Source organism: Zingiber officinale, chromosome 2B, assembly GCF_018446385.1.
Source record: "Zingiber officinale cultivar Zhangliang chromosome 2B, Zo_v1.1, whole genome shotgun sequence".
In the NCBI taxonomy this organism is placed as follows: domain Eukaryota; kingdom Viridiplantae; phylum Streptophyta; class Magnoliopsida; order Zingiberales; family Zingiberaceae; genus Zingiber; species Zingiber officinale.
The window spans coordinates 154,371,465-154,390,213 of record NC_055989.1 but is presented as its reverse complement, the minus strand read 5'-3'; the positions used below and the strand labels follow the sequence as shown (position 1 = coordinate 154,390,213).

The 18,749-nt window shown below is 36.0% G+C and overlaps 1 protein-coding gene across 5 annotated transcripts in view; it reads right to left on the bottom strand.

Moving 5' to 3' along the window:
- The window catches only part of LOC122047975 (187-kDa microtubule-associated protein AIR9), a 36,978-nt gene extending 20,265 nt beyond the window's left edge, over positions 1-16,713 (bottom strand). For 2 of the 5 annotated variants that reach the window (XM_042609532.1, XM_042609534.1), the window contains exons 1-19: positions 16,561-16,713; positions 15,193-16,025; positions 14,967-15,032; positions 12,671-12,736; positions 12,480-12,551; positions 12,338-12,403; positions 12,180-12,242; positions 12,023-12,088; positions 11,183-11,282; positions 10,524-10,625; positions 9,883-10,106; positions 9,675-9,789; positions 9,002-9,122; positions 8,736-8,911; positions 7,380-7,515; positions 7,003-7,103; positions 6,860-6,907; positions 6,584-6,768; positions 6,342-6,471 (exon numbers count right to left, since the gene is read on the bottom strand). In XM_042609532.1, the coding sequence (XP_042465466.1) occupies positions 6,342-6,471; positions 6,584-6,768; positions 6,860-6,907; positions 7,003-7,103; positions 7,380-7,515; positions 8,736-8,911; positions 9,002-9,122; positions 9,675-9,789; positions 9,883-10,106; positions 10,524-10,625; positions 11,183-11,282; positions 12,023-12,088; positions 12,180-12,242; positions 12,338-12,403; positions 12,480-12,551; positions 12,671-12,736; positions 14,967-15,032; positions 15,193-16,020 (2,665 nt within the window). In that variant the 5' untranslated portion in view covers positions 16,021-16,025; positions 16,561-16,713. Of the gene's footprint in view, positions 1-6,341; positions 6,472-6,583; positions 6,769-6,859; positions 6,908-7,002; positions 7,104-7,379; positions 7,516-8,735; positions 8,912-9,001; positions 9,123-9,674; positions 9,790-9,882; positions 10,107-10,523; positions 10,626-11,182; positions 11,283-12,022; positions 12,089-12,179; positions 12,243-12,337; positions 12,404-12,479; positions 12,552-12,670; positions 12,737-14,966; positions 15,033-15,192; positions 16,026-16,112; positions 16,281-16,560 lie in introns of those variants that run through there. The other 3 variants (XM_042609535.1, XM_042609536.1, XM_042609533.1) reach the window with 2 other exon arrangements.
- Positions 16,714-18,749: the final 2,036 nt, after the last annotated feature.

The window sequence follows — 18,749 nt, the reverse complement described above, 5'->3', positions numbered from 1 at the left end:
AACACTAATTACTACAGCATGCATCCAGTGGTGTTGTATCAATATTACGGAGTAGATACCGCTGAGAAAGGTTTAAAATTTGGGTTTCAATTGTAAAAAATGAGGACAAGTATTGCATCTTATTGGAAAGACAAATAGTTCAAGTGTATATAGGAAATGATAAAATCCTAAATCTAAATACCCATGTGAAACTGAACCCACAACACATAATACTTAGCAATTTTGTTAGTTTTAACCTCAGTATCAATCCAGACTGGTACCATCTCAGTGTCATATTGTGCCAACACTGAACAAGAATTGGCATGGGCTGGATGTGCCAACCTAAATTCGAATCTCAGTGAATTTAGGCTTAAATCTGAACCTAACTGGTTTTTGTTATGGCCTCTCCATATGTCCATTTAGTTTTGATTTCAGTCTAGAGTAGAAAAACACATCTTGCCCATGCCAGTAAACAAATTGACTCCACCATGAGTGTTACAGAAAAAGTCCATTTAGGCCTCTAGAGGATGAAATTGACTGCCAATAGATTGGTTGACAACTAGGAACAAGCTTTGTAAAGTATTGACCTTGTATAAGTGAACTGTATGGTAGAAGACAGATGCAAATTGATGTTCCATTGTCAAAAAAAAACATGTAATGGATATTTTTACCTTCCAAATTCTCTCCAATCTTACACTACTTTAAAAATCCAAACATTCAATGCATTAGCTAAAATCAAAGTAGCTTATGATAGGATCTACTTTAACTGGAGTTAGAAGCAATTATAACTTGCAAATGAAGTTGCCAATCTACTTTAACTGGAGTTAGAAGCAATTATAACTTGCAAATGAAGTTGCTATTGCTTCCAGCAGTATTAGCATTTGTGCTGTTATTGGTTAGTCCATAACTAGGTATATAAAAGTTCCGATCTCAATATTGACAGAAAACTCTTCTAAAGGATTTTTCAGACTCAAACCTACTTATTCCACTGTCTCTTAATCTCCTTCAATTCTTAATTACAATTCAAAATAATTTCAGCATTCCAGTAATAAAAGCCGAGCACTTGCATCTTAAAACAATGGTAACATAATGTAATTGAATTTCCAAGTCAGCTAATAGCCTTATGTGGGGCCAACCATCTTAGCTTTATTGGCATGGATAGGCGCAATATAACTAGTAATTAGCCACCAGACCTGTATATGTTATGTATACACTAAAGAACCTCACCGACCAATGTATGTCAATGTTGTCACAAAAGGACTGTTGCACAAAGAAGGGGGCAACACCTCTCAACCTTTAATGCAGAAGAAGAGGAAAAGAGAAAGAGATCACGCGGAGCAACAAGACAAAGAGGCACAAAAGGAGAGCAAACATGAGGAACGAGAAAAAGAAGAGGAAGAAAAGTTATCGTAGTTCAGCAGCATGCCTATTCTACAAAAACGACCGAACTTTTATTATAATTCTCTCTACACAAAAGAATCATATTACATGATTCTTATAATTGTTGTTGTACAATAGGTTTACAATGATCCCTATAAATAGTACATAAACCCCAAATTCGGTAAAATCATAACAAAATTTTGTTATGAAAAATCACAATAGAATTCTATTATGAAAAATCGTGACAGAATTCTGTTATATAAAATTGTAAAGGAATTTTATTACGAAAAATCTTAATAGATTTTTCTTCTATAGTATCCATCACATTGGCATTAATCCAAATATGAGTCACCCGTCAACAATCTCCACCTTGGCGAATATTCACCCCTTCGAAGAACACAAGTATCTGAATAAAGCTCTATGTGAATTTCTGGGTCTGGGCTTCCTTCCTCTAACATCTAGAGATATGGATTAAGTTCAAGCAATGCTTGAACTTCTCTGTGGTCACTGTCTTTGTCAACGTGTCTACAGCATTGTCTATGAACCTTCTCAAGTTAAATTTCTCTGGAAGCAATCAACTCTCTGATTTTGTGAAACCTCACATCAATGTGCTTGGTTCTCGCATGATACACCTGATTCTTCGTCAAATAGATAGCACTCTTACTATCGCATAACTTGACTCCACATTACTAAACACCCATTTTCTCTGACTAACCTCGTAAGCCATAAAACTTCCTTCGTTGCTTCAGCTACTGCCATATAACAATAGATTGTATCATAGATTTCCAACAAATAGGTTCTCCTGCCACAGTGAACATATATCCTGTAGTAGACCTCCTGTTATCTAAATCTCCTGCATAATCCACATCTACGTACCCAGCAACTAAAGGATCTTCCGATTGTCTACTGAACATAATGTCATAATCAATTGTATTTCTCAAGTATCTGAAAATCCACTTCACTGCATCCCAATGCAGTCGATCAGGATTTGAGAGAAACTTGCTTACCATACTAATTGCTTACACCAAATTTAGTCTCGTGCAAACCATGGCATACATCAGACAACCAACTGCACTTGCATAAGGAACCTTTGACATCTGTTGCATCTCATCATCCGTCTTTGGACACTATGTACTGGATAACTTTAAGTTAATGCACCAGAGGTGTGTTCACCGACTTTGCATTCTTCATGTTAAACCTATCTAACACTTTCTCCACATAGATTCGTTGAGACAACCATAATCTCTCGCTCTATCCCTGTGAATCTCCATTCCAAGAATCTTCTTGGCCTCTCCCAAATCTTTCATGTCAAATTCCTTGCTCAATAGTCTCTTCAATTTGTCAACTTCTTTCATCTTCTTCGCAACAATGAACATGTCATTTACGTATAGTAGTAAGAAAACCAGTGATTCATCTTCAAGGCTCTTCACATATATGCAGCAGTCATACTCACATCCCCTATATCCATTTTGAATCATGTATGAATCAAAACGTTTATATCATTGCCCAAGAGATTATTTCAATCCATAGAGTCATTTCAACTTGCAAATCCAATGCTCTTATCCAGCCTGACTAAATCCCTTTGGTTGTGACATAAAAATCTACTCCAAATTTCCATGAATAAATGTTCTCTTCACATCCATTTGCTCCAGCTATAAATCGTGATGTGCCACCAAAGCCAACACCGCTCTAATTGACGTATATCTTACCACTGGAGAGAAAATTTCTTCATAATCAATCCTCTTTCTTTGTGAATACCCCTTTGCTACCAACTGAGTCTTGAACTTCACTTCTTCTCCCTCTGACGTTGCTTCTTTCTTCTTAAATATCCACTTGCACCCTATAGCATTCTCTCCTTCAGGAAGTTCCACTAGATTCCACGTTTGATTCTTATGTAACAACTCAATCTCCTCTGCCATAGCACCCGTCCACCTGTCCTTCTCAGAGCTCTGTATCGCCTCTTGAAAAAATGTAGGGTCTATGCTACTAGTGATAAGGGCATAAGATACCAAGTCTTCGAATCCGAATCTGGTGGGTGGTTTTACGACTCGTCTCATTTTACTACCAGCTATAGTGTGATCTTCCGTGTGCTCTGAGCTAGAATCATCGAAGTCATGAGTCTCTAGCTCCACCTGCATAACATCTTTCTCCATGTTGCTTTGTGATATTTCCTTTCCTTTTTCTTGAGTACGTTGTAACATAGTTTTCTCGTCAAACACCACATCTCTACTGATCACCACCTTATTTACCTCGGGATCCCAAAGTTTGAAGTCTTTAACTCCTTTCTAATACCCAGAAAAATACATTGTTTTGACTTCGCATCCAGCTTTGATCTTTCCTCACTAGATATGTGCTATATAGCTGAACATCCAAAAACTCGAAGATGAGAGTAATTTACTTGATTTCCTGTCCATACTTCCTCTGATACTTTGCCTTCTAGTGTTGCCCTTGGTGATCTATTAATGGGATAACATGTCATGTTAACCACTTCCGCCCAGAAATTCTTTGCAAGTCCTACATTCAGCCTGAGACATCTTACTTTATCAATGATTGTCCTGTTCAACCTTTCCGCCACCCCATTCTGCTGAGGTGTCCTACGAACCGAGAAATGCCTTATTATCCGATGCTACTCACAAAATTCCTAAAACTTTGAATCTACGTATTCAGTCCCATTGTCTGACCAAGGCATTTGATCTTCCCTTCAGTATAGTTCTCCACTTCAGTTTTTCACAGTTTAAACTTTGCAACATTTCCAATTTGTGACGTATAAAGTATACCCGGACCTTTCGTGAGAAATTATCAGTAAAACTCACAAAATACAAGTGCCCTCCACGTGATGCTACACTGGCTAACCAGAGATCTGTATGTACGCAGTCCAGAATCCCCTCCGTCTTATTTGTTGCCGTCTTAAATTACACTTTGCTCTGTTTCCCAATAACACAGAATTTGCAGAATTCAAGCTTGCACGACATCCTTCAACAAATATCTCTTGTGAAGTTTTAACATCCCACGTTCACCGATATGCCCTAACCGAATATGCCATAAGACAGTCTGATTCAGACTCTACCGAGACAACTCCACCTATAACTATAGTCCCTATCGACTTTTAGATATTTCCTGTTACCTTTTGTCCTTTCATTACCGTCAAAGCTCCCTTGCTAACCTTCATCACCTCGCTCAATGATTTGAAATTGCAACTAATACCATCCCGTGTGTCTAGTGAGATCAAATTCTACCTTAGCTCTAGTATATATCTGACATCACATAGGATTCTTATCACACCATCAAACATCTTGATTCTAACATTCCCTATGTTGATAACTCTGCATGACGCATCATTTCCCATCAACACTGAACTAGAATCCACTGTCCTATAGGTGTCAAACCACTTCTTATTTGGAGTCATGTGATATGAACATGTAGAGTCTAAGATCCATGCATCCGTCCGCTGCTCTGAACTCGACATAACTGATGGCATATCTCCATCATCACCGCTCTCTAAATTTTCCTCTTCAACTATATTTGCAGACTTTGCCAAACTACCTTTGTTCTCTGCAACATATTTCTTTATCTCTGGACAATCTCTCTTGATATGACCTTTGCCTCCACATTTGTAGCATGTGATAACTTTTTTCCTTCTCGACTTAGAACCAGCCTTGTTGTTGTTGTCATCTGATCCATATCGAGATTTGCTCCTACCACGCTCTTGGTTGCTATTTACCACAAGTCCTTCTCCTGAGAAACTTAATCGCTTATTTTCTTCCTTTGGTGAAAACCTAACAATGCACGTGTAATCTCCTCTAATTTAAGAGTTTGCTTACCCCACATTAAAGTAGTAACCAAATTCTCATACATAGGAGATGAAGGTAGAGAATTCAACAACATCAGCGTTTTGTCTTCGATCTTCACATCAACTCACTTCAAATCACTCACAATCTGATTGAATACGTTGATGGCGGGCTCAGATCGGTTCCCTTTGTCATTTTTAGCCCGAATAATTTCTGCCTAAGATACAGTTTGTTTGTCAATGACTTTGACATGTACCGACTTTCAAGTTTTTGCCAAACTGCCATCGATGACTCCTCGTCCATGACATGGTACATCACATCATCCGTAAGACAGCCTAATTGTTGTCACTGCCTTCGCCTGAAGTTCTTCCCAATCCGATCTCTCTATACTTTCTGTTTTCCTTTCTCCTAGCGCCTTCACCATGCCTTACTGTACCACCCTTCTCTGCCATAATCCAAAGTTTCTAATTCCGTCAAACTTCACGATATCAAACATCGCAGAAGTTGTCCCCGGCATATTGAAGAAATCTGTCAAAACCTGTAGCTCTGATACCAATTGTTGCGCAAAGAAGGGGGCAACACCTCTCAACCTCTAATGCAGAAGAAGAGGAAGAGAGAAAGAGATCACACGGAGCAACAAGACAAAGACACACTAAAAGAGAGCAAACACGAGGAAGGAGAAGAAGAAAAGGAAGAAAAGTCACCGTGGTTCGACGGCGTGCCTACTCCATAAAAACGGCCGAAGTTTTATTAGAATTCTCTCTACACGAGAGAATTATATTACATGATTCTTGTGATTGTTATTGTACAATAGGTTTACAATGATCCCTATAAATAGTGCATAGACCCCAAACCCGGTAAAATCATAACAGAATTTTTGTTTTGAAAAATCGCAATAGAATTCTATTATGAAAAACCGTAACAGAATTCTGTTATATAAGATAGTAACAGAATTTTATTACGAAAAATCTTAATAGATTTTTCTTCCATAGCATCCATCGTATTGGCCTTCATCCAAATATGAGTCACCCGTCAACAAAGACAGATGCAGATCCTAATAGCTTAAGCTTTTTAGCATAGCTAATTTGCATCATGATCTCAAGATGCGACACAATTTTAAGTTCGTAGCATCACAGACATCAAGGTTTGGTTTTAGCTAATAAATTATTTAAGAAATAAAGCTATCATATATACCATGAAACTTACTCTCAACAACTTTTTGAGATATAGCATATGCTGGTTCGCCGGCTTCACCATCAGGAGACATAGGAGTAAATTTCACAACAAGGTAATGACCAGCAGCACTAAGTGAAATACGAAATGCCTGCGAAAGCAAACTGATGAATCTCTGTAGACAAATTGATGGCATAATTTGAGCAAGAGAAGAAAAAACCATTCACTTGCAATAGTTAATCAATGATTGGGAAAAACCTCACCTTTGGAATTTTAGAAGCACCAAGTGGTTCAAGACCATTTTCACCTTCCAACTTTGGGGAGGTAGTTTTGAACCACTGGACTCTGCTAGATCCCTCAGTTCCCCCAGTAACAGAAGCACTAACAGTCACCTTGTTCCCTTCTCTAAGATCTCCAACGATCTTCAAATTGGTTACCCTTGGAGGTGCTGAAAAAGAAAGGTAAGTTTATAGGGAAAATTGATACTAATATAAAGTATGCTGTTTAAGTGTTTAGAAAAGATGAAGCTTATCATGTACCTTGCTTAACAACCTCTGTTATGGAAGATACTGATGTTCCTTCCTGGCCTAAAAGATAAAAGAAGACAAATCAGTAAGACTCTGTAGAGAATCATAATTTAGAAGAATAAATAAAATGCCAGAAAAACAATCCAGGAATTTACCTTCAAAATTAATGGGAATATAAACAAACAATAGTCTTCTTCCAATATCTTCTTTGGTTACAATATACTCATTGGTACCAGATGATGCAAGTTCACGAATACTGCCCCAGTCAAGCCCAAAGCAAACACCATATAATCATTGCATAGTTGAAGAAAAATTTCTTGCAAATGCTAAAAATAGGTAATCAAACTTGTTAACCAAGAATATCAGATTAACATGCCTCAATTAAGATTACACTAGCAATGCAACTAGTGTACTAGGATTTATAATGAAGTACATCTATTTCAAAACCACAGATTTAAAATGCATCCACGAGAAGGAATGCAATAATACGTAGTTTTATCAGGAATGCATTGAATTTCAAAATATGTGATACCTTGAATCTCTGCTCTCTCTCAACCACTTGAACTTGCTTGGACCTTCTTTACCACCAAAATACTCTCCAACACCTTTTATTATATTTCCTTCAACAGCATCTCCTATAGCCTGCACATTTTTCACAGATGGAGCAGCTACAAGAACAAGAATTTAGTTCATTAGTGTTTTACCTTTCAAGCAGCTTGAAAATTAAGTACAAAAAAAACATAAAGCCAAATGATATTTAAGTTATTTACTAATTATGAATTACAGATTTTTAAAACAAAAAAGAACTAGAGAGACATGTTGAATATCAATAACAAAAATGTAGCAAACAATGACATTCTCAAAAGAATCTAATTAAACCTCAATCAGACAACTATGATATAACAGCCAGTTCTGCAAACGAGAGTTTTGAATTCCCCATAGCCCTAAAACAATATCAGCAGCTACTTAAATCCATGCATGCAACTAACGTTTTAAGAAGGGTAACCAAGCAGCATATGTAGCTGTATACTGATGCATGTGCAATCATTATTGATCCTGTCTGAGATTATAACCCGTATCAATTATCAACAAAGTATTTAACGCCAACTAAATCCATAATTGATAGCATAATAGATAAGAAATGGAAATAGTATCTAAGATTATGGCACTTGCAATACGCAAAACATGTAGTATACCGGATGGGGGGAAAACTTCAAGAACGATATTGAATTGATACTCTTGTTAATAAATATAGACATCATTGAATTCCTCATAATCATTGGATTCCTCTCCATTCCCTTCATGTGAATAACATTGTGATCTATTAATTTCAGTTATGACAAATTAATGAATATGGAGTTTCTACTACTTTATTTAGATAGCTCATTAGTTTTTGAAGCTTTTGTAACTCTCACAAGTGTCAACCCATATCAAGTATGACCTATTCTTTTTCAAAGTTCAAACCACTAAATAATCATTCCTTATCATCTATCTGATAGACTATATTTGAATTAAATCGCCCGTAAAGCAGATTAGAAGCATTCCTCGTACATATTTTATTCTTAATAAGTTAGGCTGAAAAAATAAAGATTACAGTAGCATGCATGTGAAGTGTTGCAGCCTAGGTAAGCCATTTGCAAACAAAAGAGTAATATGCTAGTAGCCATTGTACATCTGATCTGATAAAGCGTTGCATATTAGTGCATATGCAACCACATGACTGTCATTCGTAACAACAGCACAATCTAGTCAAGCAATAGACAAAAATGGAAAACGAGATAACATGTACCACACAGCAACATTGCACTCTATACTAGCAGGCCAACCTATATAAAAATCACAGGAGAAAGAGCATGGAATGGTAGTCACATATGAGATATATTTATACCAGCTTTAATAAAGTCTGTCATTGCATATTGTGGTTCTCCCTTGACACCTTCCTCAGTAACTGGGGTGTACATGAACACCAAAATTGAATCAATGTCATCTACTGTTAATTTATAATACTCATCTTCTGCTCCAACTATAACTACTGGACTGCTATTCCATCTTCTTCTCAACCAGCTGTCCAATAGGTTAGAAGGTTCAGGAAAATATCCAAACAACATCAGTGCTATAGCAACACCATTTTTTTATACTAGTTATATTGCTCACCTTGCAACACATTTACCTGGAGTTCCACCACACCATGCAATCTCAGCAGAACCTCTTATCACATTTCCCTCCACAAGCTCACCATGCACACTCAAATTTAAAACTTTAGGATATCCAGTTCCTGGACAAGGAAATGTAATTAGAGGATGCCATGGCAACACAAATGATGTGTGGCATTGAAACAAGATTATGAAACATTGTTAAATTGAATAGCAATAACAATTATATCTTCAAATTCAAGAATTACAAACGGATATGTAAGAGGATTTCATTGGATTGTGAAAAGGAAGTTAATCATTGCTCATAGAATTGCCAAAAGCACAAGTTGACATAGGCTGAACCATTCTAGTTAACTTGTTAGATACATTAGTTATTAAAGATGAAGTATATCATATTTTCAAGAGTCATATTTTTCATCTACTCCGTTATGAACAAAGCTTTTGTTGCAATTACATCAGAGCATAATAAGTATCAAATGAAGTTGCATAGACGTAAGATATTTCATAGATGATACCTGGAACCATGACTACGTTAGGTTCAAAATTCCATTCAATCACAACAGAGAAGAACCATACCTCTCTTAGAATGCATTACGTATAAAGTAGAGGACCAGTTTTCTCAACTGGAAGGATGAGAAAAGTTAAACGAAAATGTGATACTACAGAAGATATACCAGGGGAAACAAGTGAAGATATTTCGAAAACAGAAGGGTACTGAACACCATTCATAATTGGAGTGCACTCAACCTTCAAATATTTTCCAACATCATGATGCTTTGGCCAGTATACCTTATTATTATAGGCACCAAATGTTAATATTTTACATCAAGATAAATACATATGAAAAGAAATTATAACAGTCATAAAAAATCAGCTTTGTACCTCGTCCACAGCATCTGCAATAGGCTCAAAGTTAGAAAGAGTTCTTTCTCCTATGAACCACTGATATTTGAGGGCTAGCTCAAAGTCAGAGCTAATGTTTGCATATTTGAAGTGACAATGGCAGATATCTTCTTCAAATGGTTGGTCAATAGAGGCTTGTTTAAGTATGTAGCCAGGAGGAATACTATCCTTCCATTTATCCACTAGGAATGAAAAGGTTGATACTGTCCAAAAGGATAAAAAAAGTTATACAGAAGGGAAAGCATAAATATGCAAGCAAAGTTATACAAACATTGTCTAAGCAGTCTTTCAGCAAGTGTCTGGTTAAGAATTTCGAAATATTTATCAGCAATATAGGCAACATGGCAGAGAGAAGATTTTTAAAGACTTCAAAAAGAAATATTACTAGAAAAACACCACCTACAGTTTGAAGAAATCTTTCGGCACCAGGAAAAACATACAAAACAATGCTAATCCAAGAACATTAATAGATAAAGGAAAACATCTAGAACTGCAGTTTCCACTATCCAACAAGTTTCCAAAATAAATAAAGTTGCTCAATAATCCTAAATAGGACCAATGACTAAGGTTAGCCTCACAAAGTTGTATTAACAAGAAGTTAAAAATAAAATAATTCATACCATCAGCAAGCTCTGGATGGCAAAATTCCCAACCATCTCTAATGCACAAAGCTGTACGAGCGGGGTATCGCTTTGCAACTTCTATTTCTTCAAGAGAAAGATCTGTAACGTATGTCGAAAAGTAGAACACATCATTAAAGGATAGTTTTCGTCTTTAATATTAATTAACATCGAGTCATGCACTTTATGAACACTTAGCCATTGTTATCGAATAGCCAACCAGGTTATTGATCAATTTCACAAGTAACAAAAAGTTTAATAGATTTTCAGACAACCTACTAGAGAAATTTTTATGGAAACAGCTGTTGAAGGAAAATATGCATAATTTAGTAAGACCAGAGCTGGTGACAGGCAGAATCAACTAGCCTAATTGCAATTTAGTTTAAGCATTGAATTAAGCCATAAAAAGGAAAATAAGATGATGAAGATGGCAAGCAAGCATTCAATGTAAGACATTAGCATTCAGTAAAACTGAAGAAAATAATGCAAAATAAACAGAAAACCAGAGGCAAGAGTGCAAGACTAGTAAGAGTGATACAAAAACAAACAGGGCATCTTCCAATATGTTATAAGGAAATTCTAGTTAATTTGATAAGATAAAAAAAGAGACCAAGCAAGATATGTATCAAAGTACTAAGATTAAAAAATTTGCAAAATACCTCGGTCATTGAACTTCTTTAATGTAGGGCCAATGAGCAATATTGAAGCTGCTTCTAAGTGAGGCATCTCCAGTATAGGATTCTCCTCCACACGCAAATGCTGCAAATGCATTTTGAAATTTCACCTAACTCACACTTAAGTATTGCTTATCCAAAGTTTCAAACATATGAGAAATATACTGTTACATGCATCCTAAGAGTTGCAACAAATTTGATTGATCATTTGAAAACAATCATAATCTGCACAAACACAAAATATTGGAATTTATAATGTCTAGTAATAAAATCCAATAAAGTGTTGATCAGAAACTTATATAAAAAAACCATCGTTACTCCAAACACCAAAAATTCACTTCACAAGAAATCTAAGCTTTTGTTGAAAATATATGTCATGGATATAGCCTTTTCAAAATGTGCTGGTGTTTCAACTAAGCTTCCTGAGTGATAGAAAGAAAATCCCTTCATTGTCACACTAGTTACTTTACAGATGACAACTAATGGATATGCCAAGTTGCCAACTAGTAAGACTGGTAAAAACTAAGTTATTTCCATGCAAGGTTTTCAGCTCAAATCCCATCTTCAAAACTTTACTTTCACAAGGTAATGTCCATGAGGTAGCTACATCAATGAAAAGTGCATTTTGATGAAACAGAATAAAATATTTAAGTGAAAAGAAATAAAAACAGCATCTCTAAACAGAAAAAAAATTTCTTCTTAAACAAGAAATGGCAATTCTCATGTAAGCAGTCCTAAGATGAAATCTTAGGAACCATCAGTCATTCCAGTCAGGAAAGCAGAATGACTAAAAGAAGCCATATAAAATCAATGGATAGGTATCACCTCAAGAACAGGTAAATATGGAAATCCCTTCAAAGTTGATATCTTATTTTTGCTAGCTGCTAACACCTGGATAAGTATCAAAAAGAAAGATAGAAAAAAAACAGTGATCGAATTGTACCATGAAAAATGATACACTTAAGCCTTACACTCAACTCACCTGCAGTCGAGGTTGACTAGCCATGTTGAGTGATTTTAACTTGTTTTGAGCAACAGAAAGAAACTGGAAGGAAAGAAATCATCTATTTTGAGTGATAACGACCCCAAATGACCGGAAGAGATAACATGTATTAATTGAATGTAATGATATCTAGATACCTCCAAATTTGGAAGTTGAGGAAGAGTAGCAAGTGATGCTATTTGATTTCCAGCAAGATAGAGTTGCTGAAGTAATAACAAAACCACTTACATTATGTATTAATTTCAAGGGGGAAAACAACATATGAACTCATTGTCACACCTGGAGACCTTTGCAATTCACAAGAGGCTCAAAACCAGGCCCTTTGAAATCATTAAAACTCAGATCAAGTACCTATAAGTTGGAAATTACCCACTCAATAATAATCCAATAAGATGTGAGATCAAGCCAAATAGTTAAATGCCTCATTTTAGTTAAACAAATTGATGGAAAGACTAATTACAAATTAGTACCTTCAATTTTTTTAATATCTCAATTCCCTCCACTGATGATAGAAGATTGTCCCTAAGGTAAACGAACTGCAAGTGGAAATAATATTATATGTAGAACAAGTCAATCGTTGGAGAACTTGGATTTTCTTCATTTTATGTTTGTTAAGATCAATATAAAATAATAATGTTATAATAAAAAGGCCATGAGGGATCTGTTAGCAAATATTATTTGGTAGAAAAAAAAATACCTCTATATCATTTAATCAAACAGTACAATAATAAAATTGAAAAGATAACAGTTATGTATTTATTCATGCAAAAGAAAAATATTCATTCAACAACAACAACCAAAGTTTTTATCCCACCAAGTGGGGTCGGCTACATTTTATCCTCCTACGTCATTGCGATCTCCTACTATAGAATACTATTAGTTCAAAAAATAAATAAAATAAAATAAAAAGAGAGAGATCATATAAGATATGAGACAAAAGGTAAGCCATCCCCATGCAAATTTGTATAAGCTGAAAAATGTGTCAACCATCAACAAAAGCTGCATTTCCATAGGTTCTACTGCCGATAGATGCTACACACATGCACTTATGACTTACTAGCTCAAATGCACCAACAATGCCTTGAAATTCTTACCCACAAAACTTAATTTTGGCCAACATTCTACCGGGCTCAATTCAAGTTTTGCAGCAATGTAGCAAGAATGTGAACATCAGTGTGATTCTTAAGTGTATGTGATCCAGAGGTTTGTTTTCCAAGTACCAAATGGACCAAATTCCAATTCTAGAGGCAGCAATGGGTTACTAAGACACTCAATAGATACAATCTTCCATATCACTGATTTCCTCAATGAAATAAGCATATTTAGATCTGCAAATATCCTAATTATTCTCCACAACATAGTAAACAAATGTCAAAAATTTGAGCTATATTACAAAAGCTTTTGGCTCAAATCCAGTAAAATCTTCTTGTCAATATTTTCTACAAACACCTCAAATAACAAGGACATATATTGCATCATTGCAACCTTCTAATTCTTCCATAAATATTCAACTGGAACTCTTGGATTTATTTCATAAATATGAACCAAGTAACTTTACCAACATAAGAACCCTGTAATCTTATTTCATAAATCTGACTATGATGCAAAATCTATAGCACCTAAAGTGCAGAATCCCCATATGATTATCTGGACTCATCCTGAAGTGATGGGTTTAGATTAAGGAATCTCCATCCAACAAGGAGACCATTAATTTTACAAGCCAGTATGAATGAAATATCAAGATACACAGTCCCTGTATTAGCAGAACTTTATTTTTCTCTTTATCTGCTTCATTGAATGCTGTTTTGCACATTTTGTCATCCAGCAACCCATAATTTATACCGCCTCAAGGATGTAAATCTTTAATGGGCTCAATTTGGGCTTAACTCATTCCCTCAAATAGACCAAGCAAAGACTCATTTGAACAGGGATAGATGTGGGTAGGGTACTTAGTGCTTCTTGTTAAAATTTAAAACAAAAATAAAAATAAAAAATTGAGTTCCTTCCAGAGGTCATGAATTTGGAATATGGCTTTGCCCTTGGAATTTCTAGGTTACACATTCTTGTTCAAACCTCCATCATGGGTGCAATATTGCAAAATCAATAGGCCTTTGGCATGCATTTTGTTCACCAGATAAAGTTTAGTCCTACTCAACCATGAGAGCAAAATTATAGTCCTATTAAAAAGATTAGGTTTTCACAGAATTAAATAAGCTGATTAGCAACCAAATATCTGAACTTGAATCAAGTTCTTACTGTCCCACATATTATTTAGCTTCAAACACAATCTGATTGATGAATCTTATCAATAAGACCAGTGGTAATCGCATACAATCCTACAAGACTTCTGGAAATGGGTCGATGAATTTAGCTTTATACTTAAGAGAGTATTTATTTTACCACTAAAAAGTAAATTCGGACTAACTAAACCTAACCTGACTTGATAAGGTTAAGTTTTTGACCAGACTTATAGCCAATACAAATTAGTTCTTGCATCTGCCAAAAACATTATGAGGTGAATTCTTGGCCCACAAACCTAACAAAGCTCATGCTACAAATGAAATATATCCATTCTATAGACAGTAACGTTTTTTGAACATCATTCAGTGTGAAGAACTGTGAGAACAGAATACACAAGAAACTGTAGGTTGCAAGGACTGAAATGATTTCCAGATAGTTATATTTAGAACAGCAAATTCAGAGTCAAAAATAGAATGGCAAAAAGAGTAGTCATTGTCTATGTAACTAAATGCCTAAGCATCTCACCTCTAGACTTGGTGGCAAAGTCAAGGCATTTAGAGCTTTTACTCTGTGTCCTCTTAAGTCAAGTCGCTGAAAACAAATTGAAATTCAGTAACATGACGATTAGAGATGAGCTGTATTGAATAACTAAGTGAATCCAGAAATTCCCTATGGTAAGTACATTGAGAAAAAAGAAAAAAATAAACAGCCATAAAGAGAATGTGGAACCCATCTGATATTCAGTACTAACCAATTCATCCCCAGCCTTGACATCCACCTGTGGAAGCATCATGAAGCGAGAATCTCGACCCTCTAGAGCAGAAGTCTTCTTCCGGCTTGATGAAGACGAAACCCTACCAACAGATGAAGACATTGAGCGCTGCTTAAAGTTGCCTGTAGCAGAAGGCGAATGTGCTGCTGACGGAGAAGTATTAGAAGTCACTTTTGTTAAACTATTGTGGCCGATGGATCCATCCACTGAAGAAGAGGTAACCCTCCTAGCAACTGATGCTGGAACAGGAGGTTTGGTAGATGTCTTCCGCACTACATCTGTTTTGGAAACATCAGACTTCAAGGATAAACGAGATACAGGAGATGATTTTATAGTCTCTGAACGTGCTACACTAACAGGCACTTTGGAATAAACAGAAGGCAGTGACATGCGTCTGTTTTCAAGGCTACTTCTCTTTCCAGGATCAGAAACTGAAGGAACAATTTTTTTACCATTTTCTGCTCCATTTTCCTTCAATTTGGATGCTGAAGATGGTCTTGTTGGTAGTATATCTCCTGTGCTATTTCTCCTCTGTGATGGAGCAACATTCGAGCTCACAACCGTCTTTGTTGCAGTCACTTTAGACCTACTGGAACTGATATAATTTTGTGTAGCGCCTTGTATTCGCTTATTCATGGAAGAAATAGTATCGAATGTTCTCGAGCTCAGGACCATTCCACTTGGCTTTACAACTTTTGATGATTTTTTGGGGACTTCGGCTGAAGAATCTACCCGTTGCCCTGATGAAGTCAACGGCTGAATCCTGCTGGGGCTATCCTCATTGTGGCTGTCAGCAAGCGCCTCCATTTCCACTGAAAAGTTGAACGATGTTTGAATCCAAGTCCAGAAATTTCAATGACGCAAAGCTACCATTTTGACGTTTTCAGAGTTAAGTATACCTCAAGAACCAAACAAACACATCAGGCACAAACCCCTCCAAACAAATTCCCAAAATAAAACTGCGGGATCGAAGAACTCGACTTCCTTCATAACACAGCCACAACAACCCCAAGGCACAAGGACCCGTCTTGCATTCTAATAAATAAATAAATAAAAAGGAAAACATATATATACATATATATGAGTTCGAATCCAACATACTTAACAAGGAAAAAATTCAAATCCGGTCTACCCACAAATCAACTGCAAAACAAAATCTACCTAGAAAACACATTAAAACAGAGGCAAAGTCAGAATTTTTCGAGTTTACGAGTGAAGTCAGATCCTGAATGAAGGATTTAACACCGCTACACCGATCTCCATGAGAAGAAAATATATATGTATATATATAAAAGAAATGTAAGTACAAAATAAGCTACAAAAGCGACTGAACTAGAAGGATCTCACCTCCAAGGCTTGCTATTTCCTGCGCCGAAACAAACCCTATCTACTCATAGTCAACAATGCAACAAGAGCGTACGACTATCTCAGTGTGTAGATGAGAACAAGGGAGAGAGACGAACAGAAGCATCGAAGAGTGATAATAACTGGAAAAATAATAAGACGAGTGAAATTCTCAGAAATGTTTTCACTTTGACCCAAAGTTTTATGAAAATTATCATTTCCTCCCCCATTTTCCAAATTCTAAGAACGTTGAAAACATTAAAAAGCCATGAGAAGAGGATCGCAATGATAATTATAAAATATAGGAGATGAAGAACAAACTTTAAGAAGTTTCCTCTTAAATTTCGCCTCCTTTTGCTCAGTGCGCATTTTAAATTATAAAAATGAAAAAAAGTAGACTTATTTTTACCAAATTGCCCCTATTGTCGGTAATTAACTTACTTTCTCGGATGCCCAACAAGAACAATTCCTTGCAGAGCCAATGAACGTCGTTCAGGCCATCGTTGGTGTCTCCCAGAAGCGGTCACTTCCTGAAACAATACTTGGAGAAGATCCCATAAACGCGATGCGATGCAACCCACGACCTAACGAAGACGCGACTGGGTGAGCAACCAGTGGCGGTGACCGTTACCGCCCGGTGCTCCGACAGCGGTGACAGCTGTGTCGAGAAATTAGTTCCCACCGGCGGATCAGCAAAGGCGGAGATTCGAATTGATCGATCTCCTCCGTCCATTTGATCCCGTGGACGGATCTACGCTCCGGATGATTCGGCGCAATTTGGAATCCGATGTCGGATGCAGCAGCAGCGCACAGTGACCGTGGGCCCCACGGTTACTTCCAATCACAGAGAAGGTAGGTCAGACTACAGCGTCGCGATTCGTGGCCCCGCTTAATTGAGTATTAGGTGCGCTAAGCATGGTTAAGGATTAATTAAGCCATGGAGGAAGATGAAATGTCACTAAATTTTGCTTCCTTTTTGTAACAAACACTGATTATAACTTGCTTTAAAGGAAGTGCTAACCATACACATCGATAAGAGGTCGACTCGGTTAGAAACTAAGACGAAGCAATTATAACGATCGAAATTATTTTATTAATAGTTAAATAAATAGATAAATAATGGAATCTGATGCTTGGAATTTGTTGACGAATAATAAATAACAAATATAAAACTTTTTTTAAAAAGGAAAAAAAATGGGCCATGAATTAGACATTGTAACAGCATCTTTAAAGCAAGTTGATTTAATTAAAGCATCGGTCCTTCCTACCATCCGACTTATCTGCCAACTCAGCACCAATACAAACCAAATAAATACCTAAATGAAGAGAAAATAATTAAATACAAAAAAATGACAATTTGTTTACCTACAAAATAATTATAGGAGGGACTCAAAAATTGGTGGTTGCGCCATACTTTCTTTCATATTATTAGTGTTGTAAGTATTATGTGAATGTGGTGTGCGGTCGAGCTTTTAGTTTCGCTTAATATATAGGAGTTAGTAAATATATATATTTTTGGGTAAAAATAAAAAATCATCACACGAGAATCACTTTTTCATTGTTTATTAAAAATATGACATAACTACCTCTCGTGTATCTATTTATAAAGTATTCTTAGATTTCATCGTAAATATTAAATCTTAAATTAGTCAGAAATTATATAAATAAGATAAATTCACATTATAAGTAGTTACTATTTAATAAATATTACTAATCCCTCCGAGACTCTCTAGAAGGACTCGCCACTCACCGGTGTATTTGCAAGATCACAAGTAAATTGGTGTGATCAAGTGATGCGGAGGTTAATCATAATTAAAGAAGAGGAAATAAAAAAAATTCATGTCTTTTCTTCCTTTTATACATTTTTTCGTTAAACCTTTCACCTCCTTTATTAATGAAATTATATTTATTATAAGATAATGATGAACCAATTATCAGGGGGCGTTTGGTTTAGGGTAATAGAAGTAGGAAATGGGAATGAGAATCATTGATTACCATTGTTAATGTTTGGATTATAGGAATAGGAATACAAATAAGGGAATGAATCATTGAAATTGGGTAATAACTCATTCACATGTACCTCCCCTTCAATGAGTCATTACCCTATTTTCATCAATCAAAATATTCCCTTATTCCAAAAATACCCTTGACTTAAAACTAAAATTTTCTCCATTAATATCAAATATCAAAAT